Genomic DNA, 27423 nt, shown 5'->3' with positions numbered 1-27423 from the left:
TTAGGGGAGCTCTCCCGGTTTAAGTGTAGCTTTCTCCATCTTCTATTTGGGCTGCCTCTTTGAAACTAGAGGAAAGTTGCCTCTTTCTCCCTCTCTTTTAAAACTGAATCATTAATGTAATGTGTTTTGTGTGTACTCTTGCTTAGAATTGCTTTTTTGGTGGGGAGAGGAAGGAAGATGCACACAAACAGCTATTGTTGGAGCTGGCATTTCAATTAATTAAAAGCCCTCCATTTCCATTGGAAAACTCTTTTCTTATTGTTGTGATTATGTTTGCCTAATCTTCTCCCTGCTGTTTGTGCCTATTTTGATAACTCTGTATGGTATTTATCTGTATAAATAGATCAATAGCTTTCAGATTGCAGGCTTCTAAGGAAGTGGCTTAGGAGAGGCTTGCTTTTGTCTTGAAAGCATGTGTAGCTAATTTATCAATATAGCCATCCAATAGAAAATGTATGATTTAGGAAATGCCTTTGATCCTTTCTAAACATAAAGAGCTTTAAACTCCTCTTCCCTTCCACTTTATTTTGGGCTAGTTTAATTGTGTTTTTCCGGCCTGCTGTCATCTCTTTCCCCCTGAATAAATGAAAACTTGAAGCAAACGTGTGAAGGAGACTGTTGCTGTAACAAAGAACTTTGTTTTCCAGAAGGTGATGTTCAAGCTTTGTTAGGACCCTGTTTTGCCAGGAAAAAGCTTTCCTGGGCGATTCCCAGATGGTGATTTTACTTTGAAGGTCAGGTGTGCGTTCACACATTGAGCAGACAGACGTTGAAGTCCATGCGAGATATTGGGGAGCACTCCATTCACAATTCAGATTTTTCCCTGTGCATTGGCGCTTAGCCTGCATTATCTCTGTGCTAAAAAGTTGCTTTTTGGGATACTTTGATATAGCCAATATACACTGATGTTTCTTCTGAGATGTATGGAGGGGCAATACTGATAGAGCACCTTTTCTTAAAACCTCCCATCTTAGTTTTTTTTAAAAAAAACATTTGGTAGTGATCTTGTGGAAATCGATCTATGCACCCACACTGGTGCGGATGCATAGATGGATGTTCCACAAGATCATCAAGCAAATGAGCCCCCCTCCCATAAATAAATTAAGAAAAGCCAAAGAACCCTGCTGCATGGACTTGGCCAGTCAAGAATTTGGTCTTCTGTAAGGTTGAAGAAGAAGAAGAAGAAGAAGAAGAAGAAGAAGAAGAAGAAGAAGAAGAAGAAGAAGAAGAAGAAGAAGAACCGGAGTAGGAGTAGGAGATGAATTCGGAAGGGATCAGAGAAAGGCCTGGGTGCAAGCAGTATGAATGGGGCTTGGAAAAAATTTGGAAGGAACTGAGAGGGACCCTATTAAATATCAAACAAACAAACAAATATTAAAGCAGTCCTATGCAAATGGCCCCTAGGTTTCTTTGAATTATTTTTATTGTGCTTATAGGTGGCTAATATATAACCTCATAGCTCACGCTACTTTACCCCACTTAATCCCGTGGTTAAGCCCACCACCTGGGAAAGGCGCCACTGCCTGAAACCTTGGAGAAGCCACTGCACCATGTTTTTGTTTTTGTTTTTTTTAAATAGCATGCAACCAGACACAAAATGTGCAGTTCAAAAAAAGAGAAGAGAAGAAGAAGAAGAAGAAGAAGAAGAAGAAGAAGAAGAAGAAGAAGAAGAAGAAGAAGGTGGTATTGTTCAAAATTCAAGTGATGCAAAAGTCGTATTATGTTAAATGAGGTTAGAAGTGACTGATAATAATGAGAAAAATAAAGTGAATAGTCTTGGCTCCTCTAGAACCCAGACCCTAATCATGTATACCTATTTCTTCTCCTCCACCACACACAATTCCCACAGACTCCACTGCTACTCCTCTCAAAGAGTATATATATAACACTCTTCTGCAATAGTGCTGTAAAATTCCCAGCTCTTAGAATTTTCTCCCACTCTGTGTAGGCTTCTAAATGTCACAGAACGTGACTCTAGGCAATAAAGTATGTGTGCACCGATAAGGAAACTACACAGGCGTGTGTGGTAGAGGAGCATACTATGTGCACAAATTACATCCACGTGCCATTGTACAGTAGGGATGTGCATGAAGCGTTTTGTGCACATCTGGGGGAATGGAGAACGGTCACTTTAACAGTAGGAAGGCAGGTCTTACCTGCCCCTCCATTGCTCCTCTGCCCCCCACCCACTGCCCCAGCGTGGTGCTGTCCTATAAAGCAGCCAAGCTGTCTGTTCTGAAAAGCCAGGCTGCAAGGCTGCTTCTTGCCTGGGGACAGGAAGTTCCCTTTTCCCAGCAGCCCATGGGTGGCGTCGGCATGTAAATAGCTTCTGCGTATAGCGTCCCTGCATCTGCAGATGCCATTTACTTACATTTTACTTGCAGCCTGGTACAGTCTAGCAACAGAACCATCACATAGGCCTGCTTATGGTATGTTTTTTTTCTTTGAGAGTCTTCTGTACATGATGTAGAATGAGGTGACACAATTCTGGACTATATCATTTCTGGTTGCAATTGGTGTGTGTGCGCGTGCGTGCGTGCGTTATTTCTTAACATTTCCCATTGAAAAAAACCCTTCTTCCCATAGGGCTATGCTAAGCTTTCCCCACTGATCTAATATTCTCCTTCAGCGGCTTGAGCAAGGTGAATACTGTGGAAGGTATTCATGCTTGCTGCCACAAGGCCAGCTCTTCTCCATGGGAAGAGGGCTGGTCTATGGGAGGTGAGCTGGTCTTGTGGTAACAAGAATGAATTGCCCTTTGCCAAAGAGCATTTGCCCTGGTTGCATTTGAATGAGAGACTACATGTGAGCACAGCAAGTTATTCTCCTTAGGGGGTGGGGAAGAGCATGCAGAAGGTTCCAAGTTCCCTCCCTGGCATCTCCAAGATAGGGCTGAGAAAGACTCCTCCTTGTAGCTTTGGAGAAGCCACTGTTGGTCTGTATAGAAAATAATGAGCTAGAAATCAGCCCCCCCCCCCCCCAGCTGTTTTTGAAGTACAACTACCATAATCCCCAGACACATTGCCCAATAGCCAGAAATTATGGGAGTTGTAGGCCAACATCTGTAGGAAGGCCGAAGTTGAGCAGCCCTGAAGATGGACCAAGGGTCTGACTCGACATATGGTAGTTTCCTATGTTTCCCTGAATCCTCCCCAAAATGGCATCTTGGAACCTGAAACCCCTGAAGAGCCAGACCCTCCTATACCATTACACACCCTGATATCTGCATGCCAGTGCTGGCAAAAGAGTAGGCAGGATCAGATGGAGAGGAGGAGAGGTAGCTGGATCTTGTCCCATGGAACTGTCTGTGGTGCTACAACCCATCTCAATTGCCATTTTCCAGACCACATGGGCTCCCTTCTGCAGAACAGGATGGAACTGGTCTCCACTCAGCACTGGTGGCTGCATACTATGTTATTGCCTCCCCTTCCATTCTGGCCACTACTGTTAATTTCCTACATGCAGAGAGGTTTTTTTTAATGTGGTGGAGCATTCAAAAATGTAACTCTGCTACCTACAGTCTGAAGTGATGCTGTCCATAATTCTGTTGCCTCAGCCCGTGTCATGTGTAGAATGGTTCCAAGGCCCCATGGTCATATGATATCAGCCACATGGGATCCCCTGTAGCAGGGGTTTCCAACCTTTGTCCCCAGATGTTGTTTGACTGCAACTCCCATTAGCCCCAAGGGGTGAAGGGAGTTGTAGTCCAATAACATCTGGGAGCCCAACAACATCTGGCCCTGCAGTGAAGTATTCTCTCCTCTGGGCCATATGAGGCTTGAATCCATTAGCTAAAACCTTTCTCACTCCTACTTCTTCTAAATCATTCTTGGACTGAATAGGTACCAGGCCACCGGCAATGCAGAGAGATAATCACTTGCCAAGAAAAGGAAGTTGAAGATTACACATGGGTCTGTGTGAAACAAAGGGTGGAAAAGTTAATGGGATGTTGAGCTGGCAGCCATGGTGAGGGCTTGCAAAGCATGATAGATGGAGATAGATGGTTTGTAGGCGTTTGCTGACATGCACACATTACAAAGCTAGTCTCCTCCACATGAATGAAAGTCTGCCGAATTCCACTGGGAATTAGGCACTGTAATGAGAACCTTATATAAAGGTAGCTGACAATGGCTGGCAGGTTTAGGACAAGGTGTGCTGTAAACAAGGAGAGGAAACATAGCAAAATGCCCATTACTGAAATGATAAATACATGAAGGAGCTAGCAAAGATCCTCAAAAAGGATGGAAACATAGTGGCTGACATCCTAACAAAGCACTAGTGCAATGAGAGAAGTACTGCTGTAGCACTTGTGCTTCTGAAGAGTTCCAGATGAATGCTGCACTGATGCGTATGTGTGTTTGTGTGTGTGTGTGTGTGTGTGTGTGTGTGTAGAGAGGGATTTCATTGACCTCCCCGTCTCCTAGAAGCCCTTTGTGTCATCCGGAAATATGTTCCTGAGGGATGCATGGCCTTCAGGGACATATTTTTAGATGGCACAGAGTGCTTCCTGGGGAAGGGGCATTCATCAAAATTTGCCCCCACCCCTGAGTCAGCAGTGGAGCTGAGTTAGCTGAATTTTCTTCAGGCACCAGTGCTTCCCCTGTTGTGGGAAACAAGATGTTGGACTACATGGCCTTGGTCCTGATCCAGGAGAACTCTTCCTATGTTCTTATATGAAGGCATCTGACAGGACACCCAGAGCACAGAATACTTAATAATTTATAGGAACATAGGAAACTGCCATATACTGAGTCAGACCATTAGTCTATCTAGCTCAGTATTGTCTTCACAGACTGGCAGCAGCTTCTACAAGGTTGCAGGCTGGAATCTCTCTTAGCCCTATCTTGGAGAAGCCAGGGAGGGAACCTGAAACCTTCTGCTCTTCCCAGAACAGCTCCATCCCCTGAGGGGAATATCTTCCAGTGCTCACACATCAAGTCTCCCATTCATATGCAACCAGGGCAGACCCTGCTTAGCTATGGGGACAAGTCATGCTTGCTACCACCAGACCAGCTCTCCTCTCCTAATGAGCAAGGAAGCAAAAGACAGCTACCTGTCTTATCAGATATCTTGGATATCAGATGTTTTTTGCACCCTTAGAGTGCTGCTGCCAGCAGCCCCTGTCTTCAGCAGGGCTGGCATCAGCACAAGGCACCATAGGATTAGTGCCAAAGAGAGTACACCCTAGGGGAGTCCACTGTTGATGCCTGGCCTGCCCCCCTGGGGGTACGGGACCAACAAGCAACTGGGGCCCACAGGGTGGATGTGCCTCCCTTTCCTCACTGGGTGGTGGATGTTACATGAGGCATTGTGGGATAAAAACAGCAGTGCAGTATTCCCTGTAAAAGAACATAAGAACAGCCCTGCTGGATCAGGGAGGGAGAGAGGGAGCCAGCGGGGGCTGGGGAGCTCGGGGGCCGCGTGGCCCCCGGAAGCCCCAGTATGCCCTGTGTGAGTGTGCAGGGCATACTGGGGAGACCCCCGAGCCGGGAGGCTGCTTTTAAGCCTCCTGGCCGGGGGTCTACTTGCGAGTAGCCGCGGCACGGAGCCACACTGCAGCTACTCACGAACAGATAGCCCGGGTTTGCCGAGCGCTTGCTCCACAAACCCGGGCTAAGGGGCGGGCTACAGGAGTGGGTTAGCCGCTCAAGAACCACCGGGCTCGGCTGCAAGCCCGGTGGTTCTTATGATCACAAAAATCGGGCTAGGATTTTCCTAGCCCGGTTTTTGTGATCGTAAGAATAGCCCCAATACCTGTTCACCTGAGGGGAGGTAAAACAAGAAAAAAGCTGGAGAAACTGGGTCATTTTGGCAACTTTTCTCTTACCCTTACCCCTTCTGAAAGGGTTACCTCTTTACCTTACCCACCAGGTGAAGAAGTAACTGAGGCGGGTCTCACAATCTGTGAGACCCGCTTTCTACAAAACTGCGGGGAGAGCGGGCTATGCCCGCTCTCCCCGCAGACAACTGAGCAGGGAGCCCTGGGCGGCTGGATTGGCCGTCCACATGGTTGCAGCTCCGTGACAGAGCTGGCGGGGGCTGAGGGGAGTAGGGGGCCGCGCGGCCTCCGGAAGCCCCAGTATGCCCTGCATAAGCGCGCAGGGCATACTCGGGAGACCCCCGGAGCTGGAAGGTGGCTTTTCGCCTCCCAGTCGGGGGTCTACTCGCGAGTAGCAGCAGCGCAGCGTGGCGCCGCAGCTACTCACGAGCAGATAGCCCGGATTTGTGGAGCTCCACAAACCCGGGCTAAGGAGCGGGCTACTTGAGCGGGTTAGCCGCTCAAGCGAGCCCGGTGGTTCTTAACGATTAACTAAAATCGGGCTAGGCTCTCCTAGCCCGATTTTTGTTAATCGTGAGAATAGCCCCACTGTTTTGTTAGGCTTCCGGTTTGTCTCTGGTTTAAGATGGTTTATAGTGCTGCTGTTTTTAGATGCTGTTTTATTGGTTTTTATCTGCTGTCACCTGCTTTTTTATGGTTGTTATATCATATGTAATAAGGATTTTTAGAAATCTTGTTTTAACGTTGTTATGGAATTGAATGCCATTAGTTGCTTTGGGCATCCATCAGATGGTGAGGCAGGATATAAATGCCTCAGATAAAATAAATACATAGCACCCCTGGCCATAGAAACTGGCTGACTGAACTGGGTCTGAAGCTGTGATTGGCAGCTGCAGAAGCTGCGAGGACACCTGGAAAGCTATTTATTCCCCCCACCCTGACAGAGTTGGCACTGGGGCAAATGTCCCTTTCCTCCAATACACAGGTTGGCCCTGATCACAGACCCGATGAAAACCAGCTTCAAGCTGGCAAAAGGAACCACCACCAGCATAACCTCAGTGCCAGCCTAGTTAATCAATTTGGAAGCATTGGAGAGACACAGGGACAAGTGTGCCAGAACATTACAAGACTACACATTAGGCAAATCTAACACGAGGCCTTTACTACACAATAGGGAAATCACCCAACAGCAGCACTGTGAAAGCAAATCCCAGCCAAAAGGAAACTTGCTTGCTAAAAAAAACTGTAGCAAAACCCCATTCACAAAGGTTTCATCCAGCTCTGAACTCAGGCAGTTGAATGAACCCACAGCTTGAGGTACTTTGTGGCAGAAAACCTCTGAAGCTATTCTCACGTGCAGTGAAAACCAGGCTAGGGAAGCCCAGCCCAGTTTTCGCTGTGTGTGAGAACTGTAGTGGTATGCACGGAACCAGTTGGCTTGGTTCGGTTTGGGTCCGGACCAGACTTGAACCTTACCAGGCCAGTTCAGTCCGGCACCACTTCGAACTCGCTCCCCTGGTCCGTTAAAAAAAATAAATTATTTAATGGCCGCAAAAAAAAATGGCTGCCATACATGTGCAAATGGTCTCTGCGAGGCCCTGGGCCATGCCAGGCCTCGCAGAGGCCATTTGCACATGCACAGCAGACTCCAAAATGGCCGCCACGCTGATTTATGGAGGCCCGAATGGAGTGGTGTGCACGGAACCGGTTGGCTCGGTTTGGTTTGGGTCCAGACCAGACTCGAACCTTACCAGGCCAGTTCAGTCCGGCACCACTTCGAACTCGCTCCCCTGGTCCGTTTAAAAAAATAAATCATTTAATGGCCGCCAAAAAAAAATGGCTGCCATGCATGTGCAAATGGTCTCTGCGAGGCCCTGGGCCATGCCAGGCCTCGCAGAGGCCATTTGCACATGCACAGCAAACTCCAAAATGGCTGCCACGCTGATTTATGGAGGCCTGAATGGACCAAAAAATAACTGATTGATTTTAGAGGCCAGGAGAGGGCAGGAGAATGTCCGCGGACACCCCCGCCGTAGCCTATAGAAAGCCCCCTGAAGGGGGAGAAGGTAATTACATTTATTTTAATTTTAAGAAATTCACGAACCGGCCAGGGGGTTTCTGTACCGGTCTGGACGGAACTGGGGTGGGTGGGTGGGTTTCTGTTCAACTCCAAACCCCCAAGCTGAATCCCCGGACCCCCAAACAGCCGGACCGCTTTGCACATTCCTAGAGAACTGCCGGGAGCTGTGCAGCTCCTGGAGGCACAGCGGTGAGCCCTCCAAAGTAGCCCGCTGCTTAACCCAGGTTTTGGGCATGAGGGCACCCAGACACCAGGTTAATTGACTGTGTACCGATGCCTCATGGCTTTGCATGGCACTGACACACATGCAGCCTCCTGACTAGCATTGGAAGGCTCTGTGATGTATTATGGGACTTCTGGGGGCCAGGAGCCCTCAAACCCCACCTCTCCACACTGGCTAACTGTCTGGGCGGCCAATCCAGCTGCCCATGGAAGGCTGGGCAATCGTCTGTGGGGAGGGGTAAGTTAACCCAGATCATGTGAAGAGCTTCACTCTCTGCTCTATAACCCTAGTAACCTAGTAACTAGGGGAACCTAGTAACACCGGGCGAAAGGTGGATATTTATTTTATTTATTTAAAACATTAATATCCCACTTGTATTCCACCATGAAAGAAAAAAATACTTCCCTGAGAGTCGGGACATATTTTTGGGAGGCACAGTTGACTGCAGAGGGAAAGTGAGATAGCCCCAAAGCTTCCTCCCCCCTTGTCTGACTGAAAACCCTTGGCGCAGCATTACAATGGATGTTGGTCCTTGTCTCCTTCCATTCTCTGTTCAGTATATTTTTCCTATCCACAAGATATGCCTCTCTGACTGTCTTCAACTCATTGTTCATTCCTTTGTACCCCATACACTAATATTTCACCACAAATGGAAAATAATCTTGGGTTTTTCAAGGCAAATGGGAATGTTATATTGTTAAATTTTCTGAAACAATAACCTGGCATTTTAAAAGATCACTAACCACTTGATCAAATTCAAAGACATTGCAAGGGTGGTCTCAAAGGGGGGTTGGCACACATCCCCCCAAAAGGCTGTCATAGCTCCTACCATAGCCAGAGGAGGGGGGTGGAGTTCCCTGGGGTGAATCCTTGGCTTTAAGAGACTCGCAGTATGCTGCCACCACCCGCTGTATTTTGATGTGGGGAAATCCACTTTCCATATAAGATTTTGGGGTGGGGTGGGGGTTAAAGTGGCAAAATCCTCCCTAGAAGGTCTGAGTAGTCCTGGGCTTCCAGTTGCCACCAACTCATTTGGTGGCTACACAGAGACGGGCCTTCTCGGCTGCTGCAGCGAGATTGTGGAATGCGCTCCCTGCTGGGATACGAGCCTCCCCATCTCTGGCAATTTCCCAAAAACTTCTGAAAACACATCTTTTCAACCAGGCTTTCTCAGCTTTTTAAAACTTGTTTTTAAATTGTTCTGACTATTTAATTGTTGTTTTATGATGTTTTTAATTATTAATCATTGTTATGCTTTTATAATTTTTGTTTTAATTATTAACTGATTTTAATTGTGTTTTAATGTAAACCGCCCCGAGCCTTTTGGAAGGACGGTATAAAAGTTTTAATAATAAATAATTAATAAATAATAAATAAAGGCATGTGACTATGGCAGACCCAAAATGAGGAGTAGCACACTTCACCAACAAGGGTTTATTATCACATTTAAAAGAAAAAGGTATGCAATAAGAACAATTGTTTTTTCATAGAGCCGAATGTAAAAGAGAGAGAAGCTATTCCCACAACCAGCAGGTTCTGGGCTAAGGGAGCCCAGCCCGGTTTCTGCTGGTTGTGAGAACCGCGGGGAGCTGCATGGCTCCCGGCAGCAGCTCAGTGGCAAGCCTGCTTATGGAGCCACCCCTTTAAATGAGGTTAACGGAGTGAGCACTTCATTAACCTTATTCAATTGATTGTGCGTCAGCCACAGCTGCTCACAGCAACAGCAGGCACACTTGGGGGGAAGGAGGGGGTGCAATACTGGGGCTACGCCCCCCCCCCACTCAGAGGCAGGGCACCGTGCAGTGGTGTTTTCCTTCATCCGACCCCTGGAGCTTCTGGGTGAGACACAGTGAGGCACTGGAGCACCGGATTCCAACCACTGCTCCTCTGGGCGGGTGATCTGCCCGCCCAGTGATGGGTATGTGATCATTGGTGGGGAGAGTGGGAGAGTGGGTCAAAGCCACTCTCCCCACAAACCTCCTCCCGGCGCTTCACACTTCTTGTATAAAGTGCCTCAGAGTTTTCATTAACCAGGCAACTCAGATTCAAGCAATTCAATAAAAGAAAGCAACTTCCCTCACACATCTAACTGAGTTGGTCCCTATCTTATTACTCACAGGCAGGAATCTTCCTGCTGTCTCCCGCCTCCAGGCTGCGGCCTTCCCATTTGCCCAGCAGCTTCTCAGCCAGCTGCTTTCTCAGGGCACTTTTGGGGCAGATCAAACAAACAGAACAAGCTTTCACCTCTTCTGCTGGTGGCTGGGAGTGTAGTTCCCAGCCAGTCCTCTGGACTGGTCCTTCTGTTTTGATTTCCCCAGGCTTTCCCCCTTATTAGGAAAGGCGCACCCTCCTAGCAGTTGCTCTAAGTGAGGCCTAATCCTCCCTCAAATCCTTCCCATTATTGCAAAGGGGCTTGCCTCCGTACCTCCCCATTTCTGTTTCAGAAATCTAATGTGGGCGGCACAGCTCACCCACCCATAAATGCACATTGTCCCTTCTCTGCCCCCTCAATTGTTTTCTGGTCCCACCAATGAATTGGCATATTACCAAAAGTTGGATCTAAGTGTTCTTTGATTTTCTGGAACATTCATGTATTATGCATTTGATTTCTCAGAGTTTTTCTTTAAAAAAAATTCAGCCATGCAAAGAAGTCCTCAAAGTATATTAGCCTTTATCAACATTACCTAGCCCCCATGTCCACTCATACTTACATGAGACATTTATGGCATATCAACAGCTTGAAAGGGTTTTTTTAAAAACAACAACAACAACAACAACAACAACATAGTTTTTATTCCAGTTTACAGTTTCCCTGCCTACTTACAGGGGCTTCTCACATGTGTGTAGTGCACCACAGTTGCAAAACGGACAATAAAGTGTCGAAGTACCTTTTACGTTGATAGGCTGGCAGGGGCAAGCTATAACTGAACAAGGTGGGATAAATGTCCCTGGGCCCATAAGGGAGGGGCGAGAGCCTGGCATGCCCTTCCTCTCACTCCTATGCCAATAATATCACACACTCCCTGTGCTTGTACTTTCACACCTAGACTGGCACATGTGCATTTCCCTGGCTCAGAAACATTTTAAAACATATATATACCTACTGCAGTGATCTCAAATATTCACAAAACTTCAATGACACTTCTGTCTTTCTTACTGACCTCCTCCCACTGTCTTTCTCTCTCTCACACACATAGCCCAGTCAAAATTTTCTATAGGAAACTGTGCCTCAGATGCTCTTCGAGGATTTAGGGAATGCTCGCTAAGAAATGTTTGCGGGGTGTGGGGGAGCAGAGAAAAGGAAAACTATGGTTGTATCTTGTTCTTTTAAAATGTTTTAACCTTAAAGGCTATGTAGAAGACAGATCATCCTGGAGAGAATCTATCTATGTAGTCCCAAAGAATCGACACCGACTTGACGGCACTTAATCAATCAATCAATCAATCAATCAATCAATCAATCAATCAATCAGGATTCAAACGGGGTCCTTAAGCTCCTTCAATTGAGGATCTTTTCAGCTCTGTCTCAGCTTCTGGAGGAAATGGGGAGGAGAAGAAAGTGGGAGGACAGGGGCCCATCTTCACTTCTTGTCCAGGGCCCTCTCCAACCTTGCTAAATCGCTGTAGCCGGGTTACAATATATCTATTATATTAATTCTCCTGGGTGTACCTTGGAATGTGCGTCCCAGCGCCCAGCTGATTGGCTGGGTGGCGGATGCGCCTGTTTGGCTGAGGCACACCCAGGAGGATTGGTTGCTGCGGCGGCGGCGGGTCTGGCCTTGGAGGTCAGAGGCCATGGCGGGCCCAGCCTGGCCACGGAGGCAAGGCCCAGGATGGGGGAAAGAAAGGGGGGTCAGAAGTGGTGGTGGGGAGGAGAGGCGTCTGGGCCCGGAAGCAGAGACTGGGGCAGAAGGTGGTGGGGGGAAGAGGTAGCCGCCAGCTCCAAAGAGCTCACAGATGCTCTGTGCGGGGTTGGCTAGTTTAGATGAATTTCTCACCCCATCCCTTGATCTCAAGGCAAGTTGCACCAAATATATATTTATATGACTCCTTTAGAGAGCCAAAGTGCATAGCACAAGAACTACAGAGAAGTGAATGATGAGCAGAGAATGGTCAGAGAGGAAACTCATCTTTAATAGCCCCTGATTCTACTTGCCACAGGTATTAGGCCCTTATCTACTTACAAGTCCACTTTAATTCTGCCTTGCGTCTTATCAAGCAGCCTGCTTGCCCTGTGCGGATATCCAAGCTGCAAACCTATCAGAAATAAATGTTTCGTGCAGCTTTTGCATTACAACTTCATGTATCTTCTGAATGATGTTCGGCTTGGGAGTCTGCTGCTACGTCTTTACAAGAATAAGGGGAGAAAGCTCCCTAAGTTGTGCAAACAACAAATGCTTTGCATTTAGATTACTGTACATTTCAAAAGCTATTTACTTCAGCAGTTAAATGATTGCATTTATTTTGCAACTGGATAAACCAGGTTAGAAGCAACAAAGTGAATTTGCTCAGGGCTGCTTTGCTTGAGACAGTTTCTAGCACAGTTGTTGTTACTTCTAGGTAGAAAAACTGGCTCTACACCAGTGTTTCTCAATGTTTTTGGAGTCACGGATTGGTACATTATTTGTGTGCAGTTTCCTGGACCAGCCGTTAGTAAGGGAATCGCCACCCTCACCCCCACCACCTGGCACCCCCCAAAAACAATTTTGGGCAGTACTCCGGAGCTCATTTCCAGGCAGTGCTCGCTGCTAGATAATGTTCATTTCAAAGCAGCCCCCACTGGCCTGAAACTAGTTTTTTTTGCGGGGGTGGGTGGTTTCTATTAGTGATGCCTCATGTTCTGGTACCCAGTGCCTTGCGGACCAGCACCGGTCTGCGGACCAGTGGTTGAGAGACACTGCTCTACATCACCAATGCATATGGCAAAATAGACATACACATGCTTGGCATATATGCCAACAGACATGCATTTTTTCCTTCAAGGACATTAAATCTGTGAGGCTCTACACATGATTGGTGTGTTGAGCTGGGAGGGGTTTGGCGGGGAGAGCGGGTCAAGCCTCCTCTCCCCACACACGAGGGGCTAGCCCGCTCTGGGTGGCCAGATCGGGACGGCCAGGGGTGGCGAGGATTGGGGGCCACTCAGCCCCTGAAAGTCCCAGAATGCCCCATGCAGGGCATTCTGGGGAGACCCCTGAGGCCAGGAGGCTTATTGTAGCCTCCTGGTTGGGGGTCGCCTTGTGAGTCACCGTGTTGACTCATGATCAAAGAAATGGGGTTAGAGGAGCAAGCACTCATTTGAGAGGAGGGCTACTTTGGTGGGCTAGCCACCGTTGAACCACCGGGAGGGAGATAATGAAGAAAATAGGGAGGGGTGGAGCTGGGGAGGGGCCTCAGGAGCTGGAGGTCTGGGTTCTTTGAACCCATCTGCTCAATTATAGCTACACCCCTGATTGTAGTGCAAATGAAGGAATATAGGCAAGATCTACCAGAAAGCTCATTTGATCTAAGAAAACCAATAGATAAATAGATATCAAAGGAATAAGTTGCGTCTCCATTTTTATTGCAATGGACTACTGTTCATCCTAATGATCACTGAGTCTGGGCTCAAGTGGTCCAGCCCATCTTCCTGCTCTCCCTGCTTACAGTGTTTGAAGAGACAAATGGTGTAAATGTGAACAGATTCTTACCATGATTGGAAAGTTGGGGCACCCCAGCCTTCTGATCATGGAAAAAAAATCTGTCCACGGACACAACGTTTCTCTCTCGGACAAATGATGTGTGCATGCACAGTGGGCAGATGGGGCTTCTGAGAGTAAAAGTTCCCAGGGGCCAAGGTTTGCGGGTATGCTCTTAGAAACATGCACATGAGTACATCACTCCTTTTTTAATCTCTGAAGAGGGCTTACCTGCAGGCAAAGGTGGTACTGCCCATGCCCAGACTTATTAGTGAGAATCAGTGCCAGAGGGTACTTGGCCTTAGACAGCAAGGAGGGTTGGGTGCAGATGAATACTCATTTTGGGGAGATGGGGATTTTTTTAACTTCATTGTGAGTATATCTTACTTCAGGAGCTTACAGCACAACATGCCCAGCCTCTTAAATTTGCCTCAGATTATCAGTGTGGCTTGGGTTGCCATCTTTTAAAAAATGCTCTGTGCCTTTAATGGGCACTGTACAGGCATGCATTCAGCAGCCAAAGCTTTTTCTAACAAGGAGATATGCAGATGGGTAAAGTTGAGTCCATAGTTCAGTGGTAGAACATGTGCATGCAGAAGGCCCTAGGTTCAACCTCTGGCATCTCCAGAGAGGCCTAGGAAAGACCCTGGTTTGAAAACCTTGAGACTGCTATCAATCAAGGCAGACAATGCTGACCTAGACAGACAATGGTCTGGATTAGTATACAGCAGCTTCATACATATATATGAATCTGCAATATATTTTTGTCTATCAAGCAAAAAAAAAAAAAAAAAAGACCCAGTGAACTGTCTGGGAGCATCTGTTTTGCCATAGTATTGTTGAAGTTAAGCAGGTATGGGTCAGATCCCTGGATGGGAGACCTGCTCTGAGCTTAAGGAAGAGTGGGATATAAATATGCTAAATAGGTAAGGTTACAGAAAATGTCTCCATAAAACAGGTGACAACCTTGAATATGCCCGCAAGTGAAGAATTACCATTCTGGTTAAATATTTATTAAGGAAAATGTAACTGAACATGTGTAAAGTGATCTTGCATTCTTTGATATTCTCAGTCAAATTATCAATAAGGACTCTAAAATATCCATTGCTGATTCAGGAGAATGTGACTTCTGATTTCTCAATAGTTGCTCTATTAAATATCAAACCCAGATTCCCTTTCCCCATGCACAGTGCTAATCTAAACAGTCTTTTCATTTGAGCAAATCTAGCCGGTGCTGAAGGAAGTTAGGTATGTAGAATGCAAGATGGACAATGGGAACACCAAATCCCTCTATACCAGGAGCGTGGGGCATGACATGAGGAGGTGAGTGAGGGATGCAATATAGCTGTATATATTGGCCATCACCATAATAAGGATGTGCACAGGACAATATCTGCATTTCGTTCTGAGCTTGGAATGGTACGCAAATGCCTGGAATGTTCTGTCAGACCAACTGACAGGAAAACCAGGTTGAGCTGGTTTTCCAAAGGAATGAGCACGGAACCTTAAAAACGTTCCAAGTGCCATTTTGGACTCCAAAATGGTGCTCTTTTGGCCTCTGCACATCGGTGCAGCCATTTGCATGGTGGTGCTGACCACACAAATGGTTGCCGCATGTGCTCAGAGGCCAGAAGAGCACTCAGAGGCCAGAAGAGCACACATTCCGACTTTTCATTTGAAGGGCATTCTGTTCCAAGCTCGGAACACTTGGCCTGTTTTGAGTCAGAACGTTCTGAGATTGGAACATTCTGCACCTCCCTATGCCATAAGGAAGCCTGCGACTGGTCTAAAGAGGAAAATATGGGTTGAGTGGAAGGAAGGAATGCACATATTCCATCATTAAGTTCACTTGTGCAGGACCTTTAAAAAAAACATACAACCAGATACAAAATGTGAACCATCTAAAGTCATTTGGGTAAAGTGGTATAAATATTTATTATTATTATTATTATTACTACTACTACTACTACTACTACTACTACTATGACTATTATTAATGTATACATACACATATATACATATACATAAAATGTGCAGTTCCAAAAAATCCCTTGCAGTTCTAAAAAAAGTGCAGCTCTACAAGAATATATGTGCAGTTCAAAAATCCAAGTCATGTAAAAGTTATGTGAGAGACATAACTACATTATGAGACATGACATTAGCTCATATAAAAAGTGACTAATCAGGAAAATGCAGGTGTTTGTTGTGTACCATTGTGTAGTTCTGAACTTTCCTTTAAAAAAAGTCCTGCACTTATGAATCAGCCCAAGGAATAACTCATCCATAACATGTGTTGGAACTGAAATTTCAAAAAAGTGAATTTTGAATTGAATTTCAGAGTTGCCTTCAAGAACAAGCACCTGAGAAGTTTCATGGGGAACCAAATGAGTTTTTATAGGACAAGTGTGTTTCTCAGGGGATTTCTGCATATCCCTATATCACGCAGCAAGACTCAAAACAATATTTGGAGTTCAGTGACTCTCAGAGGTAATTCACACAATCAAAAACTGTGTTCTACTTGGGTTTGGGAGCTGTGTGTGCTCCCAATTTTCAGTTGTGTGGAAGCAAGATAAGAGGAAAACCTGGGTAGAAGTGATTGTGTGGAAGCAAGGTAGGAGGAAAAGCTACCCAGGTTTTCCTCCTACCTTGCTTCAACAAAACTGAAAATTGGGAGCACACACAGCTCCCAACCAGGAAGAACACAGTGAGGCTATTCTCATGAGAAGTTTGCCTACCCATGATAACTGCTGGGATCCATGCAGATCTCGGTGGTGCTGTGGTGCCAAACAGAGGTACACCTAGGTAATTTTGGAGCCTGGACTTAAAGCCCTTTGGAGGCCTCCCCTCCCCTGCAAATTAAGCATCATCCTGCTTGGCCAGGTGACCACACCACCCGGGACAGATTAAAGAGGATTTGGGGGCTCCCAGGGGTTGTGGAGGTCCTGGACTTTGGCCCCAAAGTCCAGGAGTAAGAGCACCTCTAGTGCCAAACCCAGTGCCACAGCATGACTCTTAGCCTGGGTTAACAGAGTGAGCACACCATTAACCCAGGCTCCGGGATCGTGTGTAACTGCCGGCTGCTTTCAACCCATGCTGACACAGAGACGAGCACTTTGGTCTCCTGGGGGAATCCCCAATGCACCATGCTTGTCACATGGTGTATTGTGGGATTCTCCTGGCCTCCGGAATGCCACACCAGTTACTGCTGTAGTGATTGTGTGCATGGCAGCAAAGCATGGATGAGGCCAGTGCAGATCATCTGCGGGGAAGGTAGGCTTAACCCTGTCTTCCCCCCACCTGTCCACCCACCCAATCTTGTGAAAGGCCCCGGTTTTTGATTGTGTGAATGACTTCTCAGTTTTAGACCAGAGGAAGAATCTAGGATCTCAACTCAAGCTTATGTCCACATGAATCTTGAATCCACAGCCCACTCAACCCAACTCTTAAGTCCACAGAACACTTGTCAGTCTAGCCTAATTTTGGCTATTCTGACAGGTAATGGCACTCCAAGGCCTCAGAGATGCTCCCCAGTCCTGCAACCAACTATTTTTTCCCTGGAGCTACTGTGGGGAGTAGTCAGATGTTTGATGTTCAGTAGAGGCAATTACTGAGAACAGAAGTAACATTCTTCTGAATCAACATTCAGAGATTGAACCTGGGAGCTCATGTGCACAAAGCACATGCTCTACCACTGGGCAATATTCTACCCTACAGACTGCAAAAAGCGGTACATTATTGCATAAGAAACATCATCTGGAAAGGTGATGTACCTCTTAATATGTTTGCATGAAGCTGGCTTGAAGCTTGGTCAAGTACAAAGAATCCACCCCAAGTCCTATCCCTATATTCTGATTGCCTTTCGTGCCTAGGTTCAGTTGGATGTAGACTGGGAAATCTTGGCTAACAATCATACTCAGCCAGTCATAGGGTAGTGACTTTCAAACTGGTTTCCAAGGACCCTTGGGGTTCCTCAGAAGGTCATGAGGATTCTTTGATGATGAGATAATTAAGGGCAAACAAATTTCCTTTAAAAGCACCCAACTTCCCCTCCAAGGTGCTGCCATTAAAGTGTGCTGGGTACATTCTAGTTTGCACTTTCGGTTCACATGTGATTGTGGTGTGGTCCAACAAGTTTAGCAAGGGGCCCACATGAACTCAGTGTGTGCCCTGTATGTCCCAGAATCCTCTGGGGTTCTGTGGTAGACATGCAAAGATTCCTTGGCAAGAGTCAATATGGAAAAGTTTCCTTGAAAACAGAAACTTGTAAACACACTTAGAAATGACCTTGGAAGAACCAGCATCTTCCAGCCTCAATTCCCAGCTCAAAAGTGAGATTCGTGTTAGCCCTCCTTGTTGTGCTAATAATACCAGCAGGGTAGTTATGGGAATGAATGAACGAGATAAAGACTGAAAATTTAACAGTATCATACAAATGCAAAACAAACAAACAAACAAACTTTGTGGCTGGGGGGAAAAACCTGCCCCATGCAACAACTATGTTTTTTTTTAAAATGGCAAACAAAACTTCAGTAGAGGAAAAACAATGTTATATTTAAACTAGCCCTTCATCTCAAGGAAAAGGCAAAATAAAAAACTGCACCCTCCCTTAGAGCTGAGAATTCTATACGGGTTCCCATTAACTTTTCACAGCTGAGAAAATAATTTGTGGAGATGAACATATGAATCTCAGAGAAGCATCATGCTACAATATATAAACAAGGAAGAGACAACAGCAACAAGGAAAAGCAATAAGGCCGCTGTTCTAAATGGAAAGCATAGTAATCTACTGCTTAAAATAACTTGCTGACATAGATAATTTGAAAACATGATGCCTGTTCATTCAGCAATGCCTAAACAAATTACACACAACAATCCACTTATTCCAGTTTAATCTCATTCACTTTAAATAGGAATGCTCAGAAGTAAATAAGTTGTAGACTGCAGCCTGTGATGATAAAGCAATGCCTTTGCTTGCCCTCCATCCTTGCCTAGGAAACTTTTGACATGATGTGACTAGCGAACCGTTATCATCCCATTTGAAAGCAATATTCAGAATGATAAACGCACACCATTAAAAAAAAAAAAGGATGCAGAGACAACAGCAAACCAGGCAGGCACTAGGGCCCCGAGGACATTGGAACTTTGCAGATAATGCAGGTCTTGACATGTCCCCTTTTGCAAGAAAAGACTGAAAACCATCCTGCAAGACAGACCAACTCAAAGAAACATCCAGGCTGATGGAAGAACAGAAAGAAAGCCACACAGAGGCTGCTTGGCCTCTCTTCAACATAAGCCCCAGTGGTTGTGTGCAGAACTCCGGCATTATTACCTGTCAGGAAAGAACAGCAGCTGCAGCATTACCGGTAGAGACTGCCTAGTAATGCGTTTGCCCAGACAGCAAGCCCTGAAGGGTTAAAGGCACTGCTTTTGGGTACTTGCAGAAAAGGAGAGAGAAAATCATGATGCAATCACAAGTCAGGGTTCCTTACCAACGATCAGTGCACATAGGGAAAAGCCGGAGTGGAGAACTCTGTTTGTGGGCAGGCGGGGACAGGCGAGAAAGCTCCTGACTCCTTTCAAAACTCCAGGGTGGAGCAAGTCCGTCTGCCACTTCTGTGTCCTTCCACAGTGGTGGAGCTTCATCGTGTACGAAACAGCCTCTGTTCCTCACTGTGAGTCTCAGAATGGCAGAGGAGGAGGAGAGCTGGACCAATACACCATCGCAAAGTTGCACTTGCACAGATGGACAATGTGTGGGTTGTTACGTCCACTGGGCAAGCAAAAAGAAAAAGAAAAGAAAAAAGGGATGCCTTCTGCCACTGTATCTGACACAAATGCAACATTTACTGAAGGAAAAATACAGTAAGCAGACAGCCTCACCCCAAAATGGGCGAGAAAGCCCACCTGCATGAAAATGAACCTCTCAAGAAGATGAAAATGAGGCATTTATTGTTTGCAGCCAATCTGGTCTTCTGCAATAGCAGAAGAAGAAGAAAATAACCTTTTAAAAGTCCTTAGCAATAAGATGCATTCTTCTACTGATGCCAGCCCCATAGACGTTAAAGTTAGCATCTTCGTATGCACCAAAGTTTCAGTACCCACAAGAAAGTATGCTAAAGAGAGACGAAGAGAGTCAAATGGGGATGAGGTGGTGTCCGTTTCTGAGGATGACCGACCTGGCTACGATCACACATACCTTGGCTACATTGAGAATGGACTACTGCAACAGTAAGTCCAGGAAAGCTGGTCTAGAAGGAGAGCTGGTCTTGTGGTAGGAAGCATGTGCTGTCCCCTTTGCTAAGCAGAGTCTGCCCTGTTTGCATTTGAATGGGAGACTACATGTGTGAGCACTGTAAAACTTTCCCTTATGTTAGCTACCTTGAGTGGTTCAGGTTTTAAACTAGGAAGGTGGGATAGAAATATTAGGGATGTGCCCAAATCGTTTCGGACAGCCATGGGGGAGGGGAAGCAGTAGTTTTAATAATGAGGCACACAGGTCCTTACCTGCTCCTCTGCCACCCCAAAGGCAGCGCATGGCTGTGTCACCGCGGCACGCAGATGGCCACCACACAGGTACTGAAACGATTTGGGCACATCCCTAATAAATATTCTAAAACAATAAAATAATCAATAAGTGGTCAAGAAAGACACAGAACTGCTATTTAAGGCCCATTATGGATTTTGCTTACCCAAATTTTGTGACTGTAGAATCTTTTCATGTGTGATACTTCAGGTTTACAGCAGAGGGAGAATAAAAGTGCTTTCATATTCATGGGTCTGTTTAGAATTTCCTCAATGGGGAAGCAATAACATCTTTCAGTTACCAGGATTCCAAGTCACACAAGACCTGAGGAGAACTGGTCTTGTGGTAGCGCACATGAATTGTCCCCTTTGTCAAGCAGGGTCTGCCCTGGTTTGCATTTGAATAGGAGATTACATGTGAGCACTGTAAGCTATTCCCCTTAGGGGATGGGGCCACATTGGGAAGAGCATCTGCGTGTTTGCATGCAGAAGGTTCTAGGTTGCCTCCCTGGCATCTCCAAGATAAGGCTGAGAGAGACCCCTGCCTGTAACCTTGGAGGAGCCACTGCCAGTCTGTGTAGACAGTTCTGAGCCAAATGGCAGGGTTAAGGGCGCAAATATGCCATTAGCCAGGGCTAACTGATCATGAATCGGTGGCACATGGCATTGGGGGACTCCCCATAATGCACTGCACACTTGTACAGTGCATTATGGAAGTTTCAGGGGCCTCCTGGTCCCCAAACCGTCATGCTGCCAGCAGAAGCTGGCAATCATCTGGATGGCTGATCTACCTGCCCAGCAACGAGGAGAGGATCGTCTGCAGGGGAAGTACACTTTTCAAAGCTTCTTCCCCTTGCTCCTTCAAGCCCTCCTCACGGATTGTGAGCAAGGGCTCTATAGCAGTTAACAATTTCATACTGCTTATCTAAGCAACTGCTATTAATTATTATTATTAAATATTATTATTATTATTATTATTATTATTATTATTATTATTATTATTATTAATTCCGTTTGTTCACAGGGAACCTCAGGATTATCACTCAAGAATCTGGATATTCATTTATTTATTAGAGAAAAATCACTAGGATCCCATAGTTAGATAGCCTGAAGGAGAAATTAGTTCAAGAGGGATGGTATATTCTGATATGCAAGATACTGAAGGCAAACTCACAAATAATTCCAGTGAGAAAGAACCCAGTGTGGCTACACAGAGAAGTTTTGCTGAGAAGTAAAAAAGGTCATGTATCAGAAATGGAAAGAGGGGCATATAACCAAGGAAGAGTACAAAAGGGTAACTAGAATTTGTGGGGATGGTGTCAGAAAGGCTAAAACCCAGAATGAACTGTGCCTTCTGGGGGATGCTAAAAAAGTGGTGGTGGGGAGTGTTCAGCTATGGCTAAAACAAGAGAAAAGTCAAGGAAGTGGTTGGTTGATTGACTGGAGAAGCTGGTGCAATGGTAATGGACAACAGTGAGAAAGGCAGAACTGCTGAACTCCTATTTTGCATCTGTGTTCTTCCACAGTCCCCTGTCTGCCACTGCATTAATTAAGAAAAGGAATGAATCAGGCTCAAGATAGGCAACAAGAAATATTTATATACCACTTTTCAACAAATTGTTCTCAAGTGGTTTACATAGAGAAAAAATAAATAATTAAGATGGGTCCCTGTCCCCAAAGGGTTCACCATCTAGAAAGAAACATAAGACAGACACCAGCAACAGTCACTGGAGGTAATGGTGGATAGGGCCAGTTACTATCCCCCTGCTAAATAAAGAGAATCACCACGTTAAAAAGGCACCTCTTTGCCCAGTTAATAGGGGTTACCAACAACTTTGCCCAGTTAGCAACAAGATGGCAAGAGAGCTACTTTAAATGAATATAAACCTCCAGGGCCAGATGAATTACATCTCGGGATACTGAAGGAACTTGCAGATGTGATCTCAGTCACTGGACCGGGTCTCACGATCAGTGAGACCCGGTTCCTAGCTGTGAGTGGGCAAGGAGCCCTGGGCGGCCAGATCGGCCACCCATACGATGGCCAGCTCCGAGCCGGAGCCGGCGGGGGCTGGGGAGCTCGGGGGCTGCGTGGCCCCCAGAAGCCCCAGTATGCCCTGTGTGAACATGCAGGGCATACTGGGGAGACCCCCGAGCCGGGAGGCTGCTTTTAAGCCTCCCAGCTGGAGGTCTACTCGTGAGTAGCTGCGACGCGGAGCTGCACCGCGGCTACTCACGAGCAGATAGCCCAGGTTTGCAGAGCGCTCACTCCGCAAATGTGGGCTAAGGGGCGGGCTACAGGAGTGGGTTAGCCGCTCCAGAACCACCGGGCTCGGCTGTGAGCCTGATGGTTCTTACGATCACAAAAATCGGGCTAGGATTTTCCTAGCCCGATTGTTGTACTCGTAAGATTAGCCCCACTATCTGTCATCTTTGAGAAGTCTTAAGAATAGCTGAAATACCAGAACACTAGTGAGAAGCAAATGTTAGAAATCTTCTCATGATGTGAGAAGAGCACACGGGTTGTCTGTGGGGAAGGAGGGTTCAACTTACCTTTCCCACAGCTGATCGGCTAACACACCCTGGGCAGGTGGACTGCCCACCCAGATGAGTGGTGGCTTGCCCTGTGGCTCGCCCAGCAGCTCTGGGGTTGGAGGAGCACAGTGAAAAAATGGAACTACAACTAAATGTAAAGAAGACTAAAGTAATGACAACAGGTACAGCAACCAGCCTCAGGATTGATAATGAAGACATTAAAGTGCTGGATAGCATCTGCCTTTTAGGATTGACCAGCAACAATAAAGGAGCCAGCAGTCAAGAAATACGCCACAGACTAGAACTTGGTAGGGTTGCAATGAGGGCCTTGGAAAGGATATTTAGATGCCATGACGTGTCTACCCCTACAAAGATTAGAATAGTTTGGACAATGGTTTTTCCCGTGGCACTCTATGGATGCGAAAGTTGAACCTTGAAGAAGCAGGACAGAAAAAGTATTAATGCTTTTGAACTTTGGTGCTGGAGAAAACTTTTGAGGATACCATGGACAGCCAAGAAAACAAAGAAATGGATCATAGAACAAAACAATCTAGGATTTTCACTTGAGGCACAAATGACCAGGCTCAAACTATCATACTTTTGACACATTATGCGAAGACCCAGCTCCCTTGAGAAGTCCACAAAGTGGGAAAAGTTGAAGGAAAGAGAAGAAGAGGATGACCAGCAACAAGGTGGATGGACTCACTCGATTTATGACAGCAATGAATGCACCACTGAGATACCTTAAAGGTCAAGTTGAAGACAGATCATCCTGGGGAGCAATCTATGTGGTCACTAAGAGTTGACACCGACTTGTTGGGAGTCAATCAATCAATCAATCAATCAATGTGCTTTGAAATCCTAGCCCCCAGGCACCATGAGGATAGCATTTTTACAGAAAAGATAAAAACTGTGCTCAGGGAGAGATTCTGTGAATGATGGCTCAGGATTTGCAATTAGGGAGAGAATCAGAGAGACAAATACTACAAGCGTGGTGAGCAGGGTGGGAAGGTGGGATGATTTCCAAACTGGGGTACAACATCCATGATTACCGAAATGCCTGAATAAGAGGTTCCATGGTTCTGTGCACAGGATTGGGCTGCACAACTCTGAAAGCCTGCTTTCTACCAAACACAAATAGTTTTAGAAAAGTGTGTATTCTGCAACATCATCTTGCTCTCTGACTATATGGAGATCTAGGTGAAAATTCATTGTAATTGCATCAACTCTTGAAGCTTTGACGAGGGAAAGTAAAATATTTCAGAAATTGACATGTTGATAGGATGTGACTTGCACATTGGAAGGCCTGCTGAATGCATAATCATGGCATTACGAGAGAAAAAAATTGAGGTCTTTTCTGGCTTTGTACCTAGTGGCCATGTCTAGCTACACAGGCTAGAAAAGAACCACAACCATTCTTAAGAAGAATGCTCTGTCACTGAGGTTTGGCAGGTGGGGAAAAGGCCAGGGCCTTTTTGGCTGTGGCACCGACTCTCTGAAATGCCCTCTAGAATGGCCCACATGGCTCTGTTACTATATGCCTTTCATTGCCGATCTACAGGTCTTGTGGTAGTAAGCATGACTTGTCCCCATAGCTAAGCAGGGTCTGCCCTAGTTGCTTATGAATGGGAGACTTGATGTGTGAGCACTGCAAGATATTCCTCTCAGAGGATGAAGCCGCTCTGGGAAGAGCAGAAGGTTTCCAGTTTCCTCTCTGGCTTCTCCAAGATAGGGCTGAGAGAGATTCCTGCCTGCAACCTTGTAGAAGCTGCTGCCAGTCTGTGAAGACAATACTGAGCTAGATAGACCAATGGTCTGACTCAGTATATGGCAGTTTCCTATGTTCCTATGTTCCTATGACATTTTAGAGAGGCATTTGGGGGAGACGAATCAATGATCTGTTCTGATTGCTGATGCTAGTATTGTAATATTTTATCATGTTGTTTTTCATAACGATTTGTATTTCTGAGCTATTGACCACTTTGAATTCTATAGTGGAAGAAGATTCCTAACAAATTTAGTATATTGTATGGCCCCAGATGCAATTTTGTTAGTTTTTATAGTACTTTAAAGTACTGTACTATATTCCCACATAGGGTGGCAATAGCATATAACACAGTCGGGGCAGGAGGGAAGATGTGTGTCTGTTTTACATGTGCTGTGTATTTTTACATGTGCTGTGTATTTTTATCCATTGCCTGTCCTCTGTGACTCCCCAAGGCCGGACATATTCCCTACGCTCAGAGTGCCAATGCCCAAGTGAGTCAGATGTGGAGAACACACAGATCATAAGGAGGCTGTTGCCCTGGCAACAGAAGTCCTATGAAAACATCCCAAGCATCTTCTGCCTACCACTTGCTGTCCCTTGCACAGCAGCTGAAACAAGAAACAGATGTTACGTCTCGGCCCTGGACTGTTTTTTAAAAAGCTGCCCAGGAAGCAGGAAGCAGAGATCGCCCATATGTTTGCACACTAATTATCGCTTGCTCCCTACACATCACATTGGCAAAGTGGAGCTGGCCACTTCATTCTATTGCTAAAGACAAAACATGAGGATTGTAGAGCATTCTGTGTTGCTAAACTGCGTTTAATGATCGTCAAATGCTGATGTGTAAGAACATTCTATAAGGATTTTAATAGGCTTGCCTAAGGATACCGTTCCTAGGAAAGTAGCAAGAAATCGCTGTAATTAAAGAGTACAGAACAAAGGTTTCTGTGCCATTAGGAGAGTGTATGAAGGCTGGCACATAAGGTGGCTAGAGAGGCAGTGTTGCCCACCAGCCTCTAGCACCAGTCTCTAGCAACTTTGTATGATGTTGCTGTGTAGCATTTGGGAACAGGTGGCTGATGTCTGCATGGTTACATTGACCTGCCCAGCTGAGCCAACATGATATCCTTTGGGCCACCTCACAATTTCCAGTGCCATACGTGTCTTAAAACTTCTGGATTACCATGACACGTTCTATTTGCCCTTGCTGACAGTGAGAAAACTGCAGCTGGGGAAAGGCTGTAGCTCAGTGGAAGAGGATCTGCTTTGCATGCAGATAAAGTCCCAGGTTCAATGCCTGGCATCGCCAGACAGGGATGGAAAATACTCATCTCATACTGGCAGTGTATTGGTGTAGGAAGCAGACCTTTACCGAGGCAAGCCACTATTCTATCTAGCTTGGTTTTTTTTACACTGACTGGCAATGGTTCTCCTCCAGACAGGAGACTTTCCCATTCCTAACTGGAGGTGCCAGGGGTTGAACATGGGACCTTCTGTGCAAAACAGATGCTCTGCCACTTAAGAACATAAGAACAGCCCTGCTGGATCAGGCCCAAGGCCCATCTAGTCCAGCATCCTGTTTTGCACAGTGGCCACTTAGTTATTGCATCATCCCCTTATTGCCCCAGGGCTGAGCTAGATGGACCAATGGTCTGACTTGTTATGAGACAGCTTCCTAGGCAACGTAGGTGATTGTTCCAAAAATGTGGCAGTGTGATTACTGGCTGGCTCTGACTGCTAGGTGTTTCCTCTAGTGTCAAGGGATGTGAAACTAGTTGCCAGTTTCTTCCCAATGTAAATTCAAGGTGCTGGTTGTAAACTTTCAAATCCTGAATTGCCTGGAACATAGGGAACATAGGAAATTGCCATATACTGAGTCAGACCATTGGTCTATCTAGCTCAGTATTGTATTCACAGTCTGGCAGCGGCTTCTCCAAGGTTGCAGGCAGGAACCTCTCTCAGCCCTATCTTGGAGAAGCCAGGGAGGGAACTTGAAACCTTCTGCTCTTCCCAGAGCGGCTCCATTCCCTGAGGGGAATATCTTGCTGTGCTCACACATCAAGTCTCCCATTCATATGCAGCCAGGGCAGACCCTGCTTAGCTATGGGGACAAGTCATGCTTGCTACCACAAGACCAGGTCTCCTCTCCTGGACCTGGAGTGGACCTGGACATGGAGTACTTGAAAAACTGGGTTTTTTTGGCTTCATGAGCCTCCCCATACATTATAATGAACAAGGGGGACCCCGCACCAGGTGCCTTTCTTATCTTAGATTAGACTGGAAGAACCCGCTAGGTGCAGAGACTGTCTGGGAGTGGCACCTAACATGTGAAACTCTCCCCTCTATGAAGCCTCAGTAGTTTGCAAGAAGCATGGGAAGCTTTTCCCTTGCAAGAGAAAACTGCAATGGCTTGAGAGTATTCTTAGAACTGTTTGATTATGAGGGTTTGATTAGTATTGTTTTACATGGTTTTAACTCATTTTAGGATTTTACTCTTTGAGGCGATTCTCACGATTGCCAAAAAGCGGGCTAAGGGAGCCTAACGTAAGAACAGCCCAACACCAGATGCTGCTGGAAGCCACAGGCAGGAGTTGAGGGCATGCCCTCTCTCCTGTCATTACTCCCCTGCAACTGGTTCTCAGAGCCATCCTGCCTTTTGAGACTGGAGGTGGCCCACAGCCCTCTGACTGGTAGCCATTGATAGACCTCTCCTCCATGAAGTTATCCAAACCCCTCTTAAAGCCATCCAGGTTGTTGGCTGTCACCACATCCTATGGCAGAGAGTTCCACAAGTGGATCACGCGTTGTGTGAAAAAGTACTTCCGTTTGTTGGTCCTGGAC

At 46.2% G+C, this 27423-nt stretch overlaps 1 protein-coding gene across 10 annotated transcripts in view; it reads right to left on the bottom strand.

Moving 5' to 3' along the window:
- Positions 1 to 27423, bottom strand: part of LOC128351531 (calcium-activated potassium channel subunit beta-2) — a 504933-nt gene that overhangs the window by 99501 nt on the left and 378009 nt on the right. Inside the window, exon 1 of one of the 10 annotated variants that reach the window (XM_053311136.1) lies at positions 19250 to 19371. The exons of the other annotated variants lie outside the window; for them this stretch is intronic. Within the exon in view, the coding sequence (XP_053167111.1) occupies positions 19250 to 19266 (17 nt within the window). The 5' untranslated portion in view covers positions 19267 to 19371. Of the gene's footprint in view, positions 1 to 19249; positions 19372 to 27423 lie in introns of those variants that run through there. 10 annotated transcript variants of the gene reach the window in all.

The sequence above is a fragment of the Hemicordylus capensis genome, chromosome 3, assembly GCF_027244095.1.
Source record: "Hemicordylus capensis ecotype Gifberg chromosome 3, rHemCap1.1.pri, whole genome shotgun sequence".
Classification (NCBI taxonomy): domain Eukaryota; kingdom Metazoa; phylum Chordata; class Lepidosauria; order Squamata; family Cordylidae; genus Hemicordylus; species Hemicordylus capensis.
Note: the sequence above shows the minus strand (reverse complement) of the source record. Positions and strands in the feature narration are given on the sequence as shown.